This window comes from Phalacrocorax carbo, chromosome Z (assembly GCF_963921805.1).
Source record: "Phalacrocorax carbo chromosome Z, bPhaCar2.1, whole genome shotgun sequence".
Classification (NCBI taxonomy): Eukaryota; Metazoa; Chordata; class Aves; order Suliformes; family Phalacrocoracidae; genus Phalacrocorax; species Phalacrocorax carbo.
In genome coordinates this window covers 25,070,300-25,092,885 of record NC_087548.1, presented here as the reverse complement: position 1 = coordinate 25,092,885, position 22,586 = coordinate 25,070,300, and the positions used below count along the sequence as shown (strand labels likewise).

Here is a 22,586-nt window from a genome sequence, read left to right as displayed (position 1 = left end):
GCTGCTGAAGTCAATGAGTGCATAGCATTGATTACAGCTGGAATGAGTCCGAACACAATATTTGAGCAACAAGAAACCTTAATTTTATGAATCCTTACGCATATTTAACATAAAGCTGATATGTACATCTTAAGCTGTATGGGTTCTGTTCAAGGTTAATGGTAATTCCTGTTTTTTGTAAGATTGCAACCTTGGACCATGAAAGTGATAACGGTTGAATGCTATTTCAAGATGTTACACAGTGTAGTTCACTATGATAGCTTAGTGTTTTTGCAGTATACATCTGCTTTAGTAGAAAGAATTTGCCTTGACTTATTTTCTTTTGTTTTTCAGGAAAAGAAATGGAGCAAGTTCAGTAACTATCCAGTCTAACGTCTTACTGATATCCTAAGGAGTCTTACAAATACTTATTTTGAATTGAGAAAATGACTGCAGATCTAGAAGAAAGTACAGGTTGTTGGAAAAGAATACCTGTCAAAAAGTGGAACATCCAATAGTTAATTTGGAAGTAGCATAAAAGAAATATACCTGTTATGGTGCGATTCTGGAGTGGAGTTAACTCCGTAGCACACAGGTAGCTCTCCAAGGAGGAAAAAAAAATAAAGAGCTTTCTGTTTTTCTAAATTATGGAAATTTTTTGGAAGACGTGGACATGGATTTTGAGCCTAGTCTTGGTTTCATCGGAATTTCACAGTGACGACAGGCTTTCGTATAGTTCTCAAGGTAGGGGTCCAACCTCTGTAGCTGACAAGAAGCACCTATTTTTGCATTGTATTCTAAACCATGTTTATATAATTAATGAGATCATATGGGCTCTGCTCTTAGTTTTATCGTGATTCATTGTCATAGAAGTTTAAATACAGCAAATCTGATTAATTTTTTGTTTTAATTTCTTTCTGTCTACCTTTAACTGTAGGAAAGCCTTGCGAATTAAATCTTATAAAATGCTGTGCTTGATAATAGTTTACAGACTTGCCATAACAACATTAACATGTTTTTAGACAGGAAGTACGGATCTAATCTTACTTTGATCCATTAACATTTATAGGTTTTTAATTAAATGAAGAGTGATTCACATGTTCTTACAAGATAATACTTTTTGTTACTCCTGTTCTTATCCTTGCAGGTGGTTCTAATAGCTTTTGTCTTTGAATGGTATCACTGGGAAGAATGCGTTGTTCGTAGGTTAGAATTTAGGCCCAAATGTGTATATATTTTGGGTAAATAGGAAAAGATGTAGTTAAAGTTTTGTATTTCCAGTGACATAAAATTAATAGGAAACTGAACACATTTTCTTGACCTAAAAAGAAAGAAAAGAATGTTTTATTTTATTTAGGAAAATGCTACATCTTGCGTTTACCTGAAAATGACTTTTATTCATGAGGGTAATTAGATTTAGCGAAGTATGGTCAATGTTTATACTACTACTTGTTGTTTTCCTCTTATATTTTCTTCTCTTCTATGCCCATTCCCTGGACTGTCTTACCTTGTGATTACAAAGAGGAATTCCTGTCTTACCTTGAACACTACCAACTAACAATCCCAATAAGGGTTGATCAAAATGGAGCCTTCCTCAGCTTTACTGTGAAAAATGCTAAACCCTCAAGAAGGAGGAGGAGTACAGACCCTTATGACCAAGAACTGCCAGCATCTAAATTATTTTTTAAACTTTCTGCCTATGGCAAGCACTTTCATTTAAACCTGACTCTCAACACAGATTTGGTGTCCAGACATTTTACAGTAGAATACTGGGGGAAAGATGGACCGCAATGGAAGCACGATTTTTTAGACCACTGTCATTACACAGGATATTTGCAAGACCAACACAGGACAACTAAAGTGGCCTTAAGCAACTGCAATGGTCTGGTAAGTGCACATTACATGTTCTAGTATAATAGTGTCCTTGTCCCTTTTAAATTACCGAAGAAGAACTTAATTGGCATATCTTTCAGTTTTTTTGAGTCCCTGCAGGAAGCAAGCAGTCAGGAGGGTGCAGAAAACCCCTAAAACCTGGTCTGGGTCCTGGGGAAAAGTAGTCATCAGTTGTTCAAGCTTAATTGTAAGTACTAAGACCCAATTCTGTAGTCCTTTAGCAGGCAGCGTTTTCAGTGTTTACAGTGTCTGCACTAGGGCTGCAAGATTAGGTCTGTGTTGAGATCCTTACAGGTTATAAAAATGTTGCAAGCTCAAGAGGCGGAGAGGAGGGAGCAGTGCGTCCTTTAGGATGCTGAACCTCTCCAGAGAGACACTAGTTGAACTGAATGCCTGCTTGTTGTCTTTGAGAATTTGGGGTTTAGACACTTTTGAGTAAATAACAGAAGAGGAGTTGCTTGGTGGAGAAGTCATCATTGCTGTAAATTCAAAGAGTGAAGACGAAAGTAGACACCTTTGCAAGTAGCAGCATCAGAAAGTAATTATTTACCTTTTCAAATTTTGTTTAAATGCAACTGTTTACAATTTGTAAAAGTAGGACTAGAAATTCTCATCTCTTCTTTTACTGTTGATCTCTTGATCACATGACGGTAGTATTTGCATGGGAAAAAGCTTCTTTTATTCCCAACAGAAACTAAAAAACACATGCAAAAAGTAAAAAAACCCCAGGCTATTGAGTAACAACTACTAAAATAGAAGGGCATACCAGGAAATACTAAATCAAGAGCCAGTAATTTCTATAGTAAAAATGTAGGTATGTATTACAGTTATTCATTCTGGTTTTAATTATAGGAGAACACTGGTCAATCTTCCTATTAGGAATAGACAGCTCTAACTGCTAAGGAAAAAAAAAGATTACACAGACTTGCTAAACTAGTTCCAATTTATCCTTGGAAGTGCTACTAAATAATGCAATTCAGGATGTTATTTACAAACAAAAACCAGCTGCTTCAGACCTAGATAGGTTGCATCACACCCAATTACTTGTGATATCCCTGATACAGTCAAAGTTAACATTTTGGTGTACTCTTGAGGAAAAATGATTTAATGGGGATTTTCAGGTGTAAGTGAACACTTTTAAAGAAATGTTGTTAAAATGGTGTTCCATTGAGGGTGGCATCACAGTTTGGTTAATGCAGACTTGTAGCAGATGGTTCTGAATTTAGTACAATTTTCACTTTGGTTTTGCAGTTCCCATATAGTAACTTTTTTGTTACAGTTATTTAAGCTCTTAAACTAATATACTCAATAATTTAGCTTTTGAGTTCTTTTCAGCTAAAAATATTATGGGGACCAAATCCCTGCTTTCAGGGATCACCTCTTTAAAAGAAGCTGCGTGCCTCTGTATGTCCAGTTTCTGTTGGTTGAGGCACAGACTGGTTGATCCCCATGGAGCCTGCAGTCAGTGCCATGGTGCTCCCATTTCAGTTCCTCTCTGACCTTGCCCAGGGAGTGAGCAAAGAATTGCCTGCGCTTGCTTTAGTCAACTCTGTTTTCCTTTCATGTTAGGAAAACAAGAGTGGGATGAAGCAGGAAGAAGTCCACGTTTTCCTGTCAGCTTTGCCCATCTCTTGCTTGCTCCTCATGGCACTTCTTCAGAAAATTTAGCAGCATGGAAGGTGTCATGGGGAAGCAGAATCTTTTTTTTTTTTTTTGCATCTGTGCCTAACACCCTGAGGTGATGTTTAGCATTCCCATTGCTGATGGCCCTCAGCCTTGTTTTTTTGCTGGAGTGAAGCCACAGGTTATTCTGTGGTTCTGGTTGTCAGTGGGTTACATTAGTGTTTCTAAGTTAACTGTAGTGTGGAGTGCTTCCTAGTTAAATCATCATCATCAGTGCTTTTAGTTGTTGTTGGCTCTTAGGTATTTCTTTCAGGTATTAATCCAGTCTCTGGGTACACCATGACTGGTAGCTTGGAGGTCTTCATGGTCATGCCTCTTACTTGGGACTGCAAGTGTCAGGTGTCCACTGCATCTCCTAGAAAGGCCTAGTTACAAGCATGTGAGGCTCCTGCCATGCTCCAGAAGCAGCAACGGGTGACAGAAGGCTCTTTCTCAGAGAGGCAGGAATTCTGCAGAGGGGTGCAGCGGTAGGCTCGACTCAGTGTCATCCTCTACCGTACAGAAACTCCACTGTCTTTCAATGTTGGCAGGGCCTTCCAGAGCACTGAGTATGGGAGTTACTGCTCCATTCAGATAAATCCATCACAGAGTTATTCTTAAATGATGATTCCTATTGACGAATACTTTGTTATACAGCTGCTGGTTAGAACATGTTTAATAAAGCAGTTGGCAGAGAATATTGAAGACAATATTACTTGTTTAAGAATGAATGATAATTCTGAATATGTCATGCTTCAGGTATTCGTTGTATTTTCCAGTCTGATTGTTGGTCTGTAAGAGACTGCCAGTCACATTCTGCATAGTCCTTGATTAACATCTGTCTCAAAGTCAGTCATTTTAACTTTAAAACAAGTAATCTTTAACCGTGAGCGCTGCTTGTAAGCAAAATTCAAGCATTCCATTTATTCCAGTTGTCCTGTTAGCCTTCAGTATTGCCAAATGAATCAAATTTCTTTCCCTTAGTGAATGATATGAGTTACTCTGTTTAGTTATTCAAGGTGGTTAGGGGCCACTATGATCTAATTAACGTAAGTTGTATGACTTTGAAGAGCACTTGTAGTATCTGAGATGAGTTCTAGTGCAAGGAGGGCTTTTAGTTTCATTATAATAAAAGTGATGAGCAGTTGGTTCATTTCCCTTTCACTGTTTCCTGTTTCAGCCTCTCCCTCTATATTTCTCATTTCCAAGTGCCCCAGAATTACGGGCTGCTACTTACAGAAGTTTCATTCCAGCAGTTTCCATCTGCTGGGCCCTGATTATGCTATAAATTGTCTGAAGTTATGAGGAGAGCTCTGTAATCCAGTGAGCAGTCATATGAGGAAATTGAAGGTCTTGTCCGGCAGACTTGCTGGCTTCCAAACTCATATTTACTTCAGTGGGTGTTATATTTGTGGATGGATTGCAGGTTTGGCCTTCTCACGAAAGAGCTTGCAACAAGCAGCTTTTTGAGGCCTTTGGATTTTGGGTGCAAGGCAACAAGGCTGAGGCATTGGCTAAGCTGAGTGTGTCATGCTGAAGGAGAGAAGAGAAGAAACAGTGGTAGGCTGGCTGAAGAGAGAACAAGTGCATTTCAAGGGAAAGAAGTTTGTCTTAATTCTGAGGGGAGCAAGTCTTGAAGAAACTTTTTGGAGGTCGTAGTAGTGGAATCAAGCAAAACCCAAACTTCTTGCATTCTGACCCACCTCTGTCCTCTGCCAGGTATCAAAGCTCTTAATGGAGTGCTCAAACAAGTTTTCCGCAGTAGTAGATTTTCTTGTTTTGAGCTGAAAAGCCCAGTAGTTGAAAATACTTTAAAATGCATAGAAAGTGATTATTATTAGGAAAGTGAATGAGAAGTTTAAATCACATTTTGAAGCTACTGTGGTTCCAAGGACATGTTTAATGTAAAAGGCCAAGTATTTCCTTGGCATGTGAAGTTCCATGCACTGAGTACTGTTTGTGCTGGGTAGCATAGATGTCTCCATCCAAACAGAAATGATAGAGAAAGCACAAAAAGTAGGCTGTGGCTAAAAGCATGACTGTACTTGGTTAAAGGAAGAATTATTTTGCTGGAAGACTTCATGTTTGTTTCATGTATGGCTAATTAATATATGTATAAATTATTAATATTCTTCTTAAATTAGCTCATTTTCAAGCTGATTATACCATGAAAAGTGCATCTACTTTTATAGATTATAAATTGCATAGAGTACGGTACTTTGAATTGTGTGTAAATTAATGTCTAATTTATAAAACAATTTGTAAAAATTGTAGATTATGTTGGAAAGGATTTAGTGTTCCAGATCAGTGTCTTTGGAGTTCTCTTTGGTACTAATATGTACTTATAGTATAGACTTAGTATTCAGAAAATTACATATAAGCTGGCCCAGTCCTAGTTTTAAGGTGTCTTGTTAGATTCTGTGATGTACTGTCTCAGGCCAGATCACTGTTCTTTTCATCTCTAAGAACACAGTAACCTAATGCTATCTTTTCCCTCAGTCATGAAACCACATTAAAGTGTATAGCCAGCTGTAGACATGCTGAACAACACTGACACATTTTCAGAAGTTTCAATTTCTACTACTTTATACTGAAAATGGATAAAGCGTAAAGTCTGGAAAGGTTCAAGGCATGGAGAAATTATAAAACAGTAGTATTGTGTGGAAAAGGCACTCACTTGTCCTCCACAATTCAGTTTGCTTCTGTGACTGATGGACATCCCCCATCTGAAGGAGGTTAATGCCCCAGCTGGACAGCCTGTCAGAAAAAGCCTTTCAGCAAACCAGGGTAACTCCATGTGGATTCACATATTTGTCTAGGCATGTCAAACTGCTGGATCCAGACCTTATATATGTTAGCAGAAGTTGGCAGTCTGTAGTGGCATTGGATAACACAGGACCTTAAAACAATCTGTTTTAGATAATAATCTTGGGAATGTTGCTTGTAGTAACCTACAAGCTGGGGCATTCAGCTTGTTTCCTAAATTCATGGTGTTTTCTCAAAACCTTTTGCTGGTCATTCTTATGCCTTAATGATATTTCTTATGCTTTGGAGCAGAAGTGTAATTTGCAAACTGTTCAACTACAGTAGCTACAAAACTAAAAAAAAAAAAAAATTCCTTTTAATTCCTTAAAAGGGCATTATTTCAATCTCCTTTTTTCAACTGAAATTGTGTTTTGCTCAAATAGTAGATTATAAGCCAAAAACAGGATTTAGGATGTTGTTTGGATATAATAGTGTAATTCCCACTGTTAATCGGGCAATGCTGAATGCGTATACAATGGAAGCATCTCTAGGCACATGAATTTTGTAAACTCAATAAATGCTGGTTGTCACTGACATAGGTACTTTTTATGTACAAAATTCAGAGTCCTTTTTAAAAATCAGTCACTGTGATTCAACAAGACTACTTGTATCAGTTGAATATTGGGAGAACAGTGTTTTGTTCCCAAGCCAAATTATTATGTTATGTTTAAAATGGTGTATGTATGCCAGACTTATGTGAAGGGCACATGCATGGCAATTGCCTTTCCCAGTGTTTATTTACTCACTTGGCTAGCTGCAGCAATTGACTGCATACATGCTCTGGCTTACCTGGTGGTAGATGTAAGTTAAAATTTATTTGCAGCTCCTCAATGAAATATTATTAAAATCTCTCTTTTCTTAAGCCATTGTAGTGTTTGGGCAGATGAGATCACATGTCAGCTAGGCATGGGAAAAATTAGTGATACTCTCCTAACCTTTTTCATGGCTCTTACCTGAAGGAATTGTAGTCATAGTTTGCAGGCATTAGTAATAGTTTTTTGTGTATTTGCTTCTGCAAATACGCAATTTGTATAGAGAATTAATGCTGCAATTAAATGTTGTTTCTGGCATCTGAATTGACTCACTCCCGCTGAGGTCATCTCACTGCTTAAAACTGTCAGTTTCTGTATCTGATAAGTCTCATTCATGCTTAGACTTGTTGACCTGGCTGGACTTAAGTACCAACATGAAGAATGTATGCTCTGGAGTAATCAGATTTAGGTGAAGACCCACTCTGTTGCAGAGACAGAGCCACAGGTTGAATGGTACCTCTGTCTCCTCAGGCTTGGCACAAAGTGGACAGCCTGATGGTGGTGGCCAGAACCACTCTGCCGGACTCCTTTCCTTTGGGAACATAATACCAGAGCTTATAATGGCTCAGGATTTGCTTGAACCCAGATGTCTGACATCCAGACTGGATGCAGTCCAGACTGCCAAGGTTCTTTCTGCACATCTGGCAAACCCAGTTACAATTTGGTTTATATTTTCAATACTGTTTGAACAGCAGTGTACCAGTAAATGATTTATTTTCTAGTAAAATCTTAGACTCTAAGTAACAAGAAGGCATTGTGAAGGGAATTTGATCCCAGCATCTTCCAGGTAAATGTAGACCCTGATGTTACCTTCTTGAGTAAATAACTGAGTACATAATGAAAAATACCATGGAAGAGGAACCCTTACTGTTACAGTCACTTATGTAAGGAGTGTGTAACTGAAAGCTGCAGTGTGTTCACACATATAATTTCAAAATCTATAGTAGAAAACACTGTTCTTTGGAAAACACTGTTCTTTCTGATGTGTTATACCGGTTTTCTTATTTTGTAAGTTTTGTCTTGTTACTGAAATCAGGTTATTCCAGGAGTGAAGAACAGCAGGCATTTGATGTACAAACTAGCAGCAGGATGAAGCTTTGACCAAGAGTACAATGGCAAGCCCCGAACTTAGAAACAGCTTTAGGATATTCAGAGCAGATACAGAGCAAGTGGTCTTATGGCTGATGGATTATAGAGGTCTCATTGGAGGGAGAAAATAACCCCTTTAAAAAGAGGCTCATGCATAGTACTTGCTTTACAGATCAAAGGTGTAGTAGAAATTTGTGATTTATCAAATCATGATGTAAACGCAGAAGTTCCTGCTTCCAGTCTTCTACCTGATGAGTAGTTCTTTCTCCTGATGTAGAAAGTTCATACATTCAGAATTTTCTAGATACAGATACCAGAATTTTTAATTTAGCAAATACAGCTGTAGGAGTCTGTCAGGGCTTATTCCCCAATATTTCTATATCTGAAAGGATCCCCAGACTGGATATTCTGCTGAAGTTCAGTTTTAATTGCTAAAGGTTCAGGAAATTGCATACTTGGCTTGAAATCTCCCCTTTTTTCCATAAACCACTTCCTGTTTGGAAGAAGCTGAATTCATAAATGTGCAAGTTATGAGACACAATATCTACTATTCTGCGTTGCAGTATGAGGAAAAAAATGTTCATTTGTTATGGAGAATGTCTGGTGCATGGTCTGCAACATCTCGTATTTGCCAGATTTGTGGCAGGACCTTTTAAGGAATAAATGCTTTGTAGATAGTGTATCCTAAGTTAATATTAATAACTAGCTCAGTTTTGGAATTAGCATCTGTATATAAAATGCTGAGTGGTTTCCCTGAATATACATTCTAAAATTAATCCTTCATGCTGTTTTTCTTCGATGCAGTATGTGGCTTTAAGCATCTACCGGTATGGCATCATGGAGGGATATTGGTTTCACCGTTTGAGCAAGGCCATTTTGGCTTGGCATCACTTATAATGGATATGAATTATGTAGTTTTGGAACATCTCTGTGAAGAGGTTATTTGTCATATACTCAGAATAGCTCTTGCTTTCTTACCACATCCACCAAAGATGATGGGAAAGAACTCCAGGAATAGGGCAATGATATTTTTATTCTTATTGTGTTGCTTAGAGGTGCTTAATGCTCCCACTAAAATCAGGGAGGAGAGGTGGCTTACGCATTGTTTTCTGTGTTGGCTTATAGTTGTGCATTACTTCAGAGATAGATGATAGTCAAATGTTTTTAAAGTTAAGCTTTTTAATAGGAGTTTTTTTATTGTCTTTTGCAAGCTTTTATTTTCTTATTTTCTTCTTTAAGCATGGAGTCATTGCTACAGAAGATGAAGAGTATTTTATTGAACCTTTAAGGAATATAACAGAAGATTCTAGTAACTTTAATTATGGAAACGGACATCCTCATGTTATATACAAAAAATCTACCATGCACCAGCAACATCTCTATGATCACAGTCACTGTGGAGTCTCAGGTAAATGAGTATGAGTGTCATTGCTTTTAAAAAGTTATAACTTAAGATGTATTTTAAAATCTTGCTTGGTTCACAAGTAAGACACAGTGGAGAAATCAGCAATGGGGAGGCCTCCTTTCGGACAATGCAGTGTGCCCTGGTGAAAAGTAGTTTTGATTTTTTTTCAGATTCAGATCAGGAGTATAGTGTCTTTCAAAAACTGAGACACTGGGAGTAAGCCTTGTTTTATGCCTGTGTTGTGTACAGTGGTAGTAATGAGCACAGGCTTCCTGAAAATGTGCTATAGGTGTACTTCATTCCCCACTGGAAAGCGTGATTGAGTGACTGAGTATACAGCTCAATGTTTAGTAAGTGTTCCATCTCATTTGAGGGAAACTTGACATGTAATAAATGTTAGCGTTATGATTAGTAATACATTTGGAACTGGAGTCTACATCTTTCTTGTTTACAGAGGTTTATGGTGTTTTGATACTGGCTTTTGGTTCAGTGGGTTAACACTGTTCTGTAATAGTCAAATATGTCATTTACAGGTGCCTTATGGGAAGGATTATATAGTTCTGATTGAGAGATATTTTCCTTGTAAAGCAGTTTTTACTTCCACAAATACACTTTTCAAGTACTGTTTGACACAATTTTCACTTGATTAAACCGAAGCTGAAAACTAACTTCTTGAAGACAGCATGGAGTAAATCTGACAAGTTATTTTAAAGCACTAAAATAATGGTTGGGTTGTTTTTTTTTTTTTAACATAATAGAAAAATGTTCTAACCTTGTCATTTGTTTATATGTCAGACATAGCTTGTTCTTAAAAGTTCAGTCCTGGACAGTTGTATTCCATGAGATTCAGTGCAGAGGGCAGGCTGACAAATACAAATCTTAAAATAAAATAATATCACTGTTGATTGATGTAACTTATTTCAGCTTCTTTTGGAGGTTGTAACTTTTAATGGCACCAGCTGACTAAACTTATAGTACAAATTGTCTGCAAAGGCCCATGCTTTGGAGATGGTTTTTCCTGAGTGTTTTGGTTAACTATGTTTAGGGAATGTCAGATTTTATGCATGTAGCTTGTTTTAGTTTGGAAGCATTATTCCAGCATCGTGCTTTTAATATTGCAAAACAAGTTTCCTAGTTATTACAGCCTGCTGATTTTAAATGAGAGTACTACTCTATGTTCATTTTGTAGGGAAAGCCTCTTGAAATAAGTGGAAGGATTATGAAATGTAGGATGATGCAATTTTTACCGTTAGTATATCCCTAGAAAAAGAAAGGATATTGGCCTCTGTCAGTTGTTGTCTTCTAGATTAATGCTTAGGAACTCATTCTCCTCCAAGTGGGGATGAAGTAGTGGCAGCTAGTTTGGTCAGGTTGCATTCAGTCATTCTGGTGGTATCTGTTGTATGGGTCATAGGTTGGTCAGAGTTATGCATCTTATGTGCAGTTATTCCTTTGCATATTTGATGCTGCCTTTGTTCTTGGAAGGTCCTGTGCATTTAATGAGGTTTCATATCTGTCACATCATGAAGTCCTTAATTACTGAAATGCTAAAGCACTGCTTTTTACAAGCCTGAGACTACTGTCATGCTCATTCATCAGTTTCTCCTTTTCCCATTCTTCTGTGTACTACTTCCACTCCTTGAAGACTTCTGAAAAGATTTGCTCTCCCCAAAACTGCAAGGTCTTACTTTTCCAGATGATATGCTATTTTAATGTTCTTCTCATGAGTGCCAAAACCTCTTGAGCTTTTTTTCTGAGCATTGTTGTAGCTTTATCCCAAAGTACATGGCATCCAAAGTATCCCCAGAATATCTAAAAAGTAAACCCAAATATTAATTTTCAATGTCACAGCTTCCAGACCCTAGGACGAAAGCCAGATTTACAGTAATCTTTGCGGCATTTGGCTGGTTTTGGAAGTTTTGAGCAGTCCAGTTTTGTGTTTTAAAATGTAATTGTAACAAACCTGTAGCTGCCTTTTGACAGTATATAATTTATTTTGTCTGGAGAATGATTTAAGCTTTACCTTCGGAACAGTTTTGCCAGTATAATATGCTGGGAGGAATCTGCTTGTGTAGCTGTGTCACTCTTCATGGTCTGGCAAGTTTCCCCTTACTGTAATCTAGACCTAAATTTATCACGTACCTGTTCTGTATCAGGGAAATGGTCAGGATTTTAAAGTGTTGATAGAGGCAAGGGGAGTGTTATTTCAGATCTTTCTGAGAAAAATTGTAATAATTGATAGAAAGTGCTGTGGGGAATTTGGTGAAAGGATGATCAGAATAGGTTGGGATGAGCAAGTGATGGACTACTACATAGTAGATAGTAGAATTATGGTAGATCATACAAGAGAAGAATTGTAGAGGGAGGGAAATTCAGATAACATTGGATAAACTTTCATAACTTAAATTAGATTTTAAGCAGTTAGACATAAGGATGTTTAAAAAATAAAATAAGTTAAATTACTATTTCATGTATGTATCATCACCAAGTTAACTATGTTTTATTAAATATAGCTGAAATGATTAAGGCCTGGGTAAGAAGTTGACCACCATCAAATTGCAATTGCTTCAATGGGATTTAAGGCTACTTGGTTATTTAACAAAATGCTGCATTTGGTGGGTAGGACTGAGAAACAACAAAAGTTATATATGAAAACTGCAGTGCCAGATTGTTTAGGGATGGCTCTACTATATGCTGATGTAGTGGTTTTACTTGTACCAGAACTTACAGCCAGTATATTCTAAAACAGAATCATAGAATGGTTTGAGTTGAAAGGGACCTTTAAACATCATATAGTCCAAGCCCCCTGCAATGAGTAGGAACATCTTCAACTAGATCAGGTTGCTCAAAGTCCCGTCCAACTTGACCTTGAATGTTTGCAGGGATGGGGCATCTACCACCTCTCTGGGAAACCTATTCCCACGTTTTACCACCCGCATTGTAAAAACTTTCTCCTTATACACAGTCTGAATCCTTGTCCTATCACTACAGGCCCCGCTACAAAGTCTGTCTGCATCTTTTTCGTAGTCCCCCCTTGAGGTATTGAAAGGCTGAATAAGGTGTCCCTGCAGCCTCCTCTTCACTAGTCTGGACAACCCCAACTCTCTCAGACTTTCCTCACAGGAGAGGTGCTCCAGCCCTCGGATCATTTTTGTGGCCCTCCTCTGGACCCGCTCCAACAGGTCTATGTCTTTCCTGTGCTGATGACCCCAATGCTGGATGCAGTACTCCAGGTGGGATCTGAGTAGAGGGGAAGAAACACCTCCCTTGACCTGCTGTCCATGCTTCTTTTGATGCAACCCAGGATCCAGTTGGCTTTTTGGGCTGTGAGTGCACATTGACAGTTCATGTCCAGCTTTTTGTCCAGCGGTACCCCCAAATCCTTCTCAGCAGGGCTGTCCTCAGTCTACTCATCTCCCACCCTGTATCCATGTTTGGGATTGACCTGACAGGTACAGGACCTTGCACTTGACCTTGTTGAACATCCTGAGGTTCTCACAGGCCCACCTCTCCAGCCTGTCAAGGTCCCTCTGGATGGCATCCCATTCCTCTAGAGTATCAACTGCATCACTCAGTTTGTTGTCATCTGCAAACTTGCTGAGGGTGCACTTGATCCCACTGTCCATATCATTGATGAAGATATTAAACAGTACTGGTCCCAATACGGACACCTGAGGAACACCACTTGTCACAGATCTCCATCTGGACATTGAGCCATTGACTGCAACTCTTTGAGTGCAACCATCCAGCCAATTCTTTATCCACTGAAAAGTCTACCCATCAAATCCATATCTCTCCAATTTAGAGAGAAGGATGTTGTGGGTGACTGTGTCTGGACAGAAGTCCAGACAGATGACGTCTGTAACTCCTCCCTTGTCCACTCATGTAGTCACTCCGTCTCAGAAGGCTGTTAGGTTGGTCAGGCAGGACTTGCCCTTGGTGAAGCCATGCTGGCTGCCTCAGTCACCTCCCTGTCCTCCATGTGCCTTAGCATAGCTTCTAGGAGGATCTGTTCCATGACATTCCCAGGCACAGATGTGAGGCTGACAGATTGGCAGTTCCCAGGGTCCTCCTTTCTACCCTTTTTTAAAAATGGGTGCAATGTTTCCCCTTTTTTCCAGTCCCCAGGGACTTCACCTGACTGCCATGACTTTTCAAATATGATGGAGAGTGACTTGGCAATGACATCAGCCCATTCCCTCAGGACCCTGGGATGCATCTCTTGAGGTCCCATAGATGTCTGTATGTTCCGGTTCCTCAGGTGTTGTCAAACCTGATTTTCTCTTACAGTGGGAGGGACTTTGTTCCCCCAGCCCCTGTCTTGTGGTCCATCCACTTGAGAGGTGTAGGAAGAGAGGCTGCCAATGAAGACTGAGGCAAAAATATAGTTGAGTACCTCAGCCTTCTCCTCGTCCATTTTTACCAGTTTGCCAGTCATGTTCATCAGGGGGGTTTGCTTACTTTGACTTTCCTTGTCTGGCTGACATACCTGTAGAGGCCCTCTTATTCTTGCAAGTTCAGCTCCAGCTGTGCCTTTGCCTTCCTGACCCCATCCCTACACAACTGAGCAGTGTCCCTGTACTTTTCCCAAGATACCTGTTCCTGCTTCCACTGCCTGTGCATTTCCTTCTTGCCCTTTAGTTGGACCAGCAGGTCTTGACTCATCCATGCTGGTCTCTTGCCTTCCTTTCCTGATTTGTTACACCTGGGGATTGAGAGCTCTTGTTTTCTATGGAAAGTGTCCTTAAAGATCAGCCAGCTCTGTTGTGCTCCCTTGCCCCTGGGGGTCCTATTGACTAACTCCCTGAAGAGCTGGAAAATGTAAATATGCTTGTATATACATTAAATGATCTTAAAATAGTAAGAAAAGCAGCACATGATGCTTTGCTTCAAAGTATTCTCATGGTTGCATCTTAAATAAGTAGCTTTCTATTGTGTCTTGAGATCTCAACATGAGCGAACAGTGTGCTGCTGCGGTCAAGAAGGCCAACAGGATGCTGGGTTGCATCAAAAAGGGCATCGCCAGCAGAGAGAAAGAAGTCATTATCCCACTCTACTCAGCGCTTGTCAGGCCACACCTGGAGTACTGTGTATAGTTCTGGTCCCCGCTATACAAAAAGGATGTGGACACGCTGGAAGGGGTCCAGAGAAGGGCCACCAAGACAACCAAAGGACTGGGAAGCTGCCACATGAGGATAGGCTGGGAGAACTGGGTTTGTTCAGCCTTGAGAAAAGGAGGCTTAGAAGGGATCTCATCACCATGTGCCAGTACTTAAGGGGTAGCTACAAAGGAGAGGGAGACTCCCTTTTTACATGGAGTCCCATGGAGAGGACAAGGGGGAATGGACACAAGTTGCTCTTGGGGAGATTCTGGTTAGACACCAGAGGGAAATTTTTCACAGTGAGGACAGTCACCATTGGAATAATCTCCCCAGGGAAGTGGTTGACTCGGCCATGTTGGATACTTTCAAGAGTTGTCTGGACAGGGTGCTGGGCCATCTTGTCTAGGCTGTGCTCTTCCTAGAAAGGTTGGACTAGATGATTCCTGAGGTCCCTTCCAACCTGTGATTCTGTGATCTGTGATCTTTTTCTGTTTGTGTTCTCTCTCCATCTTCACCTACACCTAACACCTTTAGATAACTGACTTAGGAAAACTTCGGTACCATAGTTGTGTACTCCACGTCTACATGCATTTGGATTTCTTTTCAGGTGCAAATTAAAACCTAATGCCCTGCTTTCATGTTATAAAAATTTTTAATATACATTTTCATACATAAGACAGTTAAATATAAATATTAATATTATAAATTCAACATAAATATTCAAAAATTATATATAAATGATGTAATTTTAATAACATAAAAATAATAATTTGGGGTTAATTACAGTGTTTTTGAGTGTTTTTTATTTTCATATTTGCTTTTTTACTTCCTGATACCTATGTTCAATGCTAATGAATTAAAAAATTTTTTTTCTTTTTTAATCTAGGAATATGGTGGAAAAATCACATAACTTGCCATAGAACTGTTTTTGTTAAATATATTACAAACTTGTATTGATGTGTTTTACCTTACTAAATTCAGTCAGCATCCTTTAGTGTTTTTAAAGTAAAACAGCATAAGAATTGATATATCCTGGAGCGTGAGCCTAAGTATTCAGGATTGTTTCCAGCTTTCCCATTACTCTGAGAACAGCTGAAGCCTAATCTTCTCATCTGATAAGAAAAGGAGAAATGTTTGTTCTTGTGAAGTCTTCTGAGACCTTTGTTTGAAAGACGCTATCAAGATGAGTCCAAATAATATTTTTTCCTCTGAAAGGTTCTGTATGAGCTCAAATATTTAGAATAGATTTGCATCTTTGAGTAAAAAATTATGAATGAATGTGGAAGCGTTATTGCATTTCGAAAGTACCTCTAGTACTCTAAGAGCATCAGAAACCCTCAAACATCACAATTTTTTATTTGAAGAGTGGATTTTTAAACATTGTAGTACAGAAGCTGTCAGAGAAAATTTAAGACATTCGTAAATCACCACTTCAGTGAGATGAAAATCTTTGAATAATAAAAGCAACTTTGAATTTCCTTCAATAGAGATGAAAACCAGGAAAAAGCTTAGTATTCATTATAGAATCCTCAACAGGCTTTATCATTTGATAAGGTTTTTTAGAATAGATTATACCAATTGCAGAATGAGGATAGCTTTGTTCCTGGCATTTTTTAATGACCAGGTTTATTTTCATTTTTTGACTTTTCTAAGACGTGCACCATTTAAAGCCAACCCTGTGGCCTCAAAAATTATAAAACACTGCAACAGTGGGAATGCTGAAGCATTGTATTGACCTGAACATACATTCTTTGTTGTGTAGTTATTGCTCTCTGAGAATAGCGTGCTTAGTAGAATTGCATAAAGTATTGCTTTTTTATGGAAGGTACTGGTCCTATCTCAGCTCATCCTTAGCTGAACCCATTTTAGTAGAGGTAAGGATGCATCTCAGGAATCGCTCACTTTGAGTAGTCCCGTTCAGACAACTACAAATTTATCTAGCTGTTAACATTCTTATGCTTATCCATAACTAGCAAGAATACTGTAGATATTTTGAAATCCTACTTAGGTAAAACTAGACTAATAATATATTGTGGAAATTCTAAGCTTGAGGCCTGTGTAGGCCTTTGTGAAGAGGAGATATTTAATATACCCAACAATGCCACTTATGCAGGCAAGGGTGGGTTCAATTTTGTCCTGAGGACAGGAATTAAAATTCAGTTTGTATTGTTGGTTTTGCTGGTAATCACAGCTGTCTGCATTTTTAATAATCCATCTCTTGCATGCAAGAAATATTTTTTCTATATATTTGTATGAAAGAAGTACCAGAACAACATATTTGAATTAAAATTAGTGTTAAAAATAACTATAGCAATTATCCCATGTCAGGCCGTTTTAAAATTCCCATTATAGTTAATCCATGAGGTAGATAAAACATAATCTGTTAGCTTTCCAAAAAGAAAATTAATTTATTTGGCCCCAAAACTGTGAGGCATGTAAGCATAATTGCCTTTAGAGTTTCACAGGAGGAAGAAGGCTTTTTTTGGTGCCTTATCATTGAGTTTAATTCCTTAGTATATTTTGATACCTTTTACCTTAATTTTGAATATTTGGTTTCCAGTACGTTTTTTCCAAATGTTATAACGGTCTTGTTCTTACCCTTAAAATTCTGAAGTGTGCTGGTGATTAATGATAACTGACTTTTATTATTAACATAGATGTGCAGAAGCAGATCCGTTAGGAGAATAATTATGACTTATTTTCCTAAGTCAATCTAATTAGAATTGAGAATATTAGAACTCAAAGTTGGTTTTCCATTATATGAGGCATTTAAAATAATAAAAAAATTAATACATTTAATTTTTCTTTGCCTCAAGAAAGACTTCTTTTTGGAAGCTCGAAAATGGTAATCTCCACACAAAACAGCTGCATTTGAATGAGTTTTACTAGTTACCCCTCTGAAGTGTTTAATTATTTTTGTTCCTAGACCTCCCAAGAAGTGGTAAGCCTTGGTGGATGAGTGATGCATCTGCTTTTCCAACTTTGCTTCCAGTTAATGACACTTTAAGTAGTCATAGTCGACAGAAGAGATCAGTAAGCCTTGAACGGTTTGTGGAAACGCTGGTAGTAGCAGACAAAATGATGGTGGGATACCATGGTCGCAAAGACATTGAACACTACATTTTGAGTGTAATGAATATTGTAAGTTTCATCCCTCTCTGTGTTCATATCAATATGCATGTACTGAAATGATAAAGTAACTGTAAAGTATTTATTTACTGGCATGAATAATGCTTCAAAACACGTATCAGCTTGCAGGAATTGATAGTTGAAATACGGCAAATGTTGGCATCGTGGGAAGAATGCAGTACTATTTCTGTCAAGAAGTCCACTGTGATCACTTTTGAATTGTTTGTCTTTCAATTTTAAATTCTAATGATTGCATTTAGATTCTACAGTTCTGTTTAAGTCAACAGTATAAATGCTTCTTGTGCCGGATGAATTGTGGAACCAAGGTATAAACAGTTTTGATTGAAAAATGTGTCCCAAGAAGGTTGTTTTACTGAATGGTCTTTTTTTTTTTTTGTCCAAAAATAACTCTTTTTCAGGTAATAATGATAATTAACTTTAAGAAATTACATTGAGCAAGATAATAGGTTAATTTTTAACCATGTAGGAAACAAATAGTGTTTCTTGTCTGACTTTGTGCCTTTTCTTATTTTCTGGAGGTCAGGTTGCCAAACTTTATCGTGATTCCAGTCTAGGAAACGTTGTGAATATTATAGTGACACGTTTAATTGTCCTCACTGAAGATCAGGTAAGAGCTGTTGTGCTAAGCTTTATTCCCTGAAATACAAGCGATTTTATTGTATAATATAGATTTCATTTAATTATTGCTTGAAATGGCTGCATCTGAGTACAAAACCTCTCTTGTGATCTCTCACTCCTTTAATCAAAATGAAACATTTCAAAGGCATATTTCTCATATATCATCTCAAAGATATCTGTTCTTACTTCAGGTGAATATTAATACACCTTTATTGTGCCAGACGCAACCAGGATGTCAGTTTTATTTTTAGATCTATATTTTGATATTCCAATTTTTTTATATTGACATAATTGTTATTAAAGTTGGAGCAGAAGGAATGCCTGTTCAGTAATACACAGCTGAACTTGGGGGCAATTTTTACAGAAATAAAATTTGGCAAGAAGAGTTTATTCCTAGAGACCACTGCTTCTAATTATAGTCCCATTTTAGTTTTCAAAAGGCTTAACAACTGACCTTAGTAATTTGTTTGGAACATTTCTGGTATGCATGTTGTATTGCAGCCAAACTTGGAGATAAACCACCATGCAGACAAGTCCCTCGATAGCTTCTGTAAGTGGCAGAAATCCATTCTCTCCCACCAAAGTGATGGAAACACCATTCCAGAAAATGGGATTGCCCACCATGATAATGCGGTTCTTATTACTAGGTATGGTCATTATAAGTATTGTGTTTATTTTATTTTATTTCTGTAGCTTTCTTGTTCTTACCTTTATATATATATATATATATAAATATTTGTATTAGATAAATATATATAATATAAATAATATATATAAATATATTTTTATACTTATATATATCTTTTTATATATATATATATAGCCTAGTTGTAAAGTAATATAATTGGTAGGTAATCTTAACAGAGGGAAAATTAATAGATGGTTTATTTTAAATATATTAGACTATTAAACTATAGATTAAGAGTTTGGAAGAGATCTGCAAATTACTTCTGCTATTATTTTCACTTTGTAATTGCCAATGCAAAGGATTCTAGTAGAACAGATGGATCCTACTGAACATTTTATACTTTTATAATTAAAAAGAATTCACAAGATTATGGAGAACAAAGCAGTATGGAAAATGTTTTGTTAACCATATATAATGTTTTTAATAAGAATTTTAAGCTAGAACTTCAACTATGGTAATAGTATTCCTGCTGAAAAACAGGTTCTTGCAGATTCAGGCAATGTGAGAATCTGCTTTGTAGCTGTTCTGATTTATTATGCTCGATTAAGATGAGAACTGACAGTTTTAATAGGTGGTTTCAACGCCTGCATATGTGCCCATTTGTTTGCTTCTATTCCACCGTTAACGTGATAAATTCAACAAAGCTTACACTGTAATCTTGCAATCCTGATAAACCTATTTCTGTTTGTCCTTTGCAGTTACGGCTAGGCAACTGTACTTTATTAGGAGATCAGTTTCCCCATTGTTTAAGGACACTATTTATTCTTTTCTATTTTGTTTAAATAGCAGCAGGTGCAGCAGCACTAATTTGGATTAGGATCCTTTTATTATAGTTTCTGCTTTCCAGGACAAATTCTGTACTGCTTTGTATGTGACCAATTTGTGGAATCATTGTGTTCACTGCAGGAATTTTAAAATAATGATTGAAATAATGGATTCTTTCTGGAATTTTGCGGAAAAGGTGTAGAAGTGGCTGGGTTTTTTTGGGATGGGTGGTTTTTGTTGGTTTTGTTTTCTATAGGAACTTTTTTTGAGAGGAAAGAAAAGCTAATAAATCACTTTACATGTATTTTTGCATTCAAATTTTAAACATAATTGTTACATGTGGTCCTTAATACTACATAGTAACAATTAGAATAATTAAATGCCAGAGTGATTTAGAGAGCTGTTACAGTTCAAGAAGTTTAAAAAAATAATAAAGTGTCTAATAAAAATAAATTGAATGAAATTTAAAATACAATACAGTTATATTCTGAGATCTTGATTTTTCAAGATTTCTGAGATCTTTGATTTTTTGTTTATGCTCAGGGGTTTTGTGTGTACAAGAAATTCCTTCACTCTAGCATTCCCTCACTCTAGCATTCCTTCACCTCAGCATTTCTTAGCAACAGCTGGCTTTCCTCCACGGTACTTTCAAAGATGGCACACTCTGATCTGGAAAAAAAAAAAGTATTAAGGGTGCTGATTCCCTAGGATTGTCCGCTTGACCAGCGTTAGACAGTCTTTTGTACCCTAAACTAGCTGTATGCTAAAACTAGGTAGCCTCACTGGTGTGAAGGTATGCCAAGCTAATCTAATAAATCCCATGGAGATATTAGCATGCCTGCTAAGCCACTGGTCTTTGGACAAGAGCCTACCTGTGTTCAGTGTGACTGCTATACAGGCTTCTCTGTCGTGGTCCTGCAGGCACCCTGCAGTCTGTAGAGTGCTTATTTTACTAAGTGGGTGGGGGATTCTGAGCTGATGATAAAAAATAAGGCAGTTAAGAGACTGGTCCAAGGAAGAGCCTGATTCCCAATCAGGAGAGCAAAATCGGTGTGGTAGAAATATGGTGTTACTTGCACAAATATGGTAAGAAAAATAATGTGCATTCTCAACAAGCTATGGTGGGTATTGGGACTGGTTTAGCTTCTTTAATACTGTCAGACTTCATGCTGTAGGCATAAAAACAATTATCAACAGGAACAATTCCTGCTACTGTTATCAGCAGAAGCATCTTCAGTTTCACTGGGGAGCTTCTGAGCATCCCTGAAATTGGTAAGAATTAGATACCTTCTTATAATGGGAACTCAAGGGTAGATAATAGGCCTTATACATAAGGCTTATTACAGAGTCTTGGGATATTGGGTGACTGTGTAATGAGAATAGCTATTACCCAGAACACTGATAATACTTTTGTGTGTGTTACTGTGTTTTTGCTTTCTTTTGTTCATTTACAGAACTTTGTATTCTCTGAGTTTTAAGTGCTTGATGTTGTTTCAAGATAAGACTGTGACTGAATTAATGCTCTAGAACAATTAGACCTTTATTTTTTTAGTGCTTGCCTTTTGAAATGTCACCTAGATTTTTTCTGTTGGAGACTATATTTAAGTCTCAGACTTCAATATTTTATCCTGTAATTGTCAAAATTGGGTTACTGGGGCAGATGAAAGTAAAACAGTAAGCAGAGAGGTTTTAATTATGAAGTAGTTGAGTAGTGTAATGCTGTTAAGAGAATGTCTTATTTTTCCCATGAAGTGACTTTGACTTTTGATGAACCTAGTGAATCCTTAAAACTATTTCATATTACAAATTCATAAAAGTGGGAGGAAAAAGCTTGTATGATTGTCTTACCTCAATCTTTTGGTAGACAAAAAGTAGTCTTTGCATTTGGTTCCTGTATTCCTGCATCATGGATGTGATAATCTAATTTTTTTTGCATGTCACGTTCTCTAATTTGTCATTTTAAGACTCAGTGTAAATTTTGAGAGTCTCTGTCTTCTCCTTTGTGCATCCCATCCCTGGTGTAGAAGTATCTATTTGCCTTTTTGAAGTTAGTTCTTATTTGCTGATAATTTTTTAACTTTTGTTGGTAGCCTGCTTCCTCTTTTTGTTTCTTCAGAAACTCCCTGAAATAGTCTCCATATTCCATAAAAACACAAACTTCAGAGGTCACAATGTAAACTATGATAGTTACTTATTTTTGAAGAACACTTAACCCAGCTTCTCTTCTGTTTCAGTCAATTGTTTCCTTCTCTTGATCTTACAGATCATAAAGTAGGAATTACAGAATTCCTCAGCAATGCCTTGGTTAACTTGCAATCATAAACATTATGAACAAAACATTTCCTTGTCCTATGCACCTGTAGGTAGGACCAGAGAGTTGCATTCTAGATTACACTTTGTAGCAAGGGTGCAGGAGAAGATGATGAAATCTGAAAAATGCCTTTTTTCTTTTGTGTACCCTAAGAGTTCTGTAGTACTACATTTCTATATAGCTCAAGATGGTTAGTTTGATTTGTCCAGGTACTAAATAGTTGTTTTTCCAAATGATGTGTGCCTGAACTTTGCAGCAATGGGGTCTTCTCCTGCAGGGAGGGAAGATTCAGATCTATTAATTTGCC

General features: G+C 37.5%; 1 protein-coding gene across 2 annotated transcripts in view; it reads left to right on the top strand.

Moving 5' to 3' along the window:
* The window catches only part of ADAMTS6 (ADAM metallopeptidase with thrombospondin type 1 motif 6), a 163,893-nt gene that overhangs the window by 5,366 nt on the left and 135,941 nt on the right, over nt 1-22,586 (top strand). For both annotated transcript variants that reach the window (XM_064438399.1, XM_064438400.1), the window contains exons 2-7: nt 334-723; nt 1,502-1,866; nt 9,480-9,648; nt 17,674-17,888; nt 18,421-18,504; nt 19,017-19,162. In XM_064438399.1, coding sequence (XP_064294469.1) covers nt 627-723; nt 1,502-1,866; nt 9,480-9,648; nt 17,674-17,888; nt 18,421-18,504; nt 19,017-19,162 — 1,076 coding nt within the window. In that variant the 5' untranslated portion in view covers nt 334-626. The remainder of the gene's footprint in view (nt 1-333; nt 724-1,501; nt 1,867-9,479; nt 9,649-17,673; nt 17,889-18,420; nt 18,505-19,016; nt 19,163-22,586) is intronic.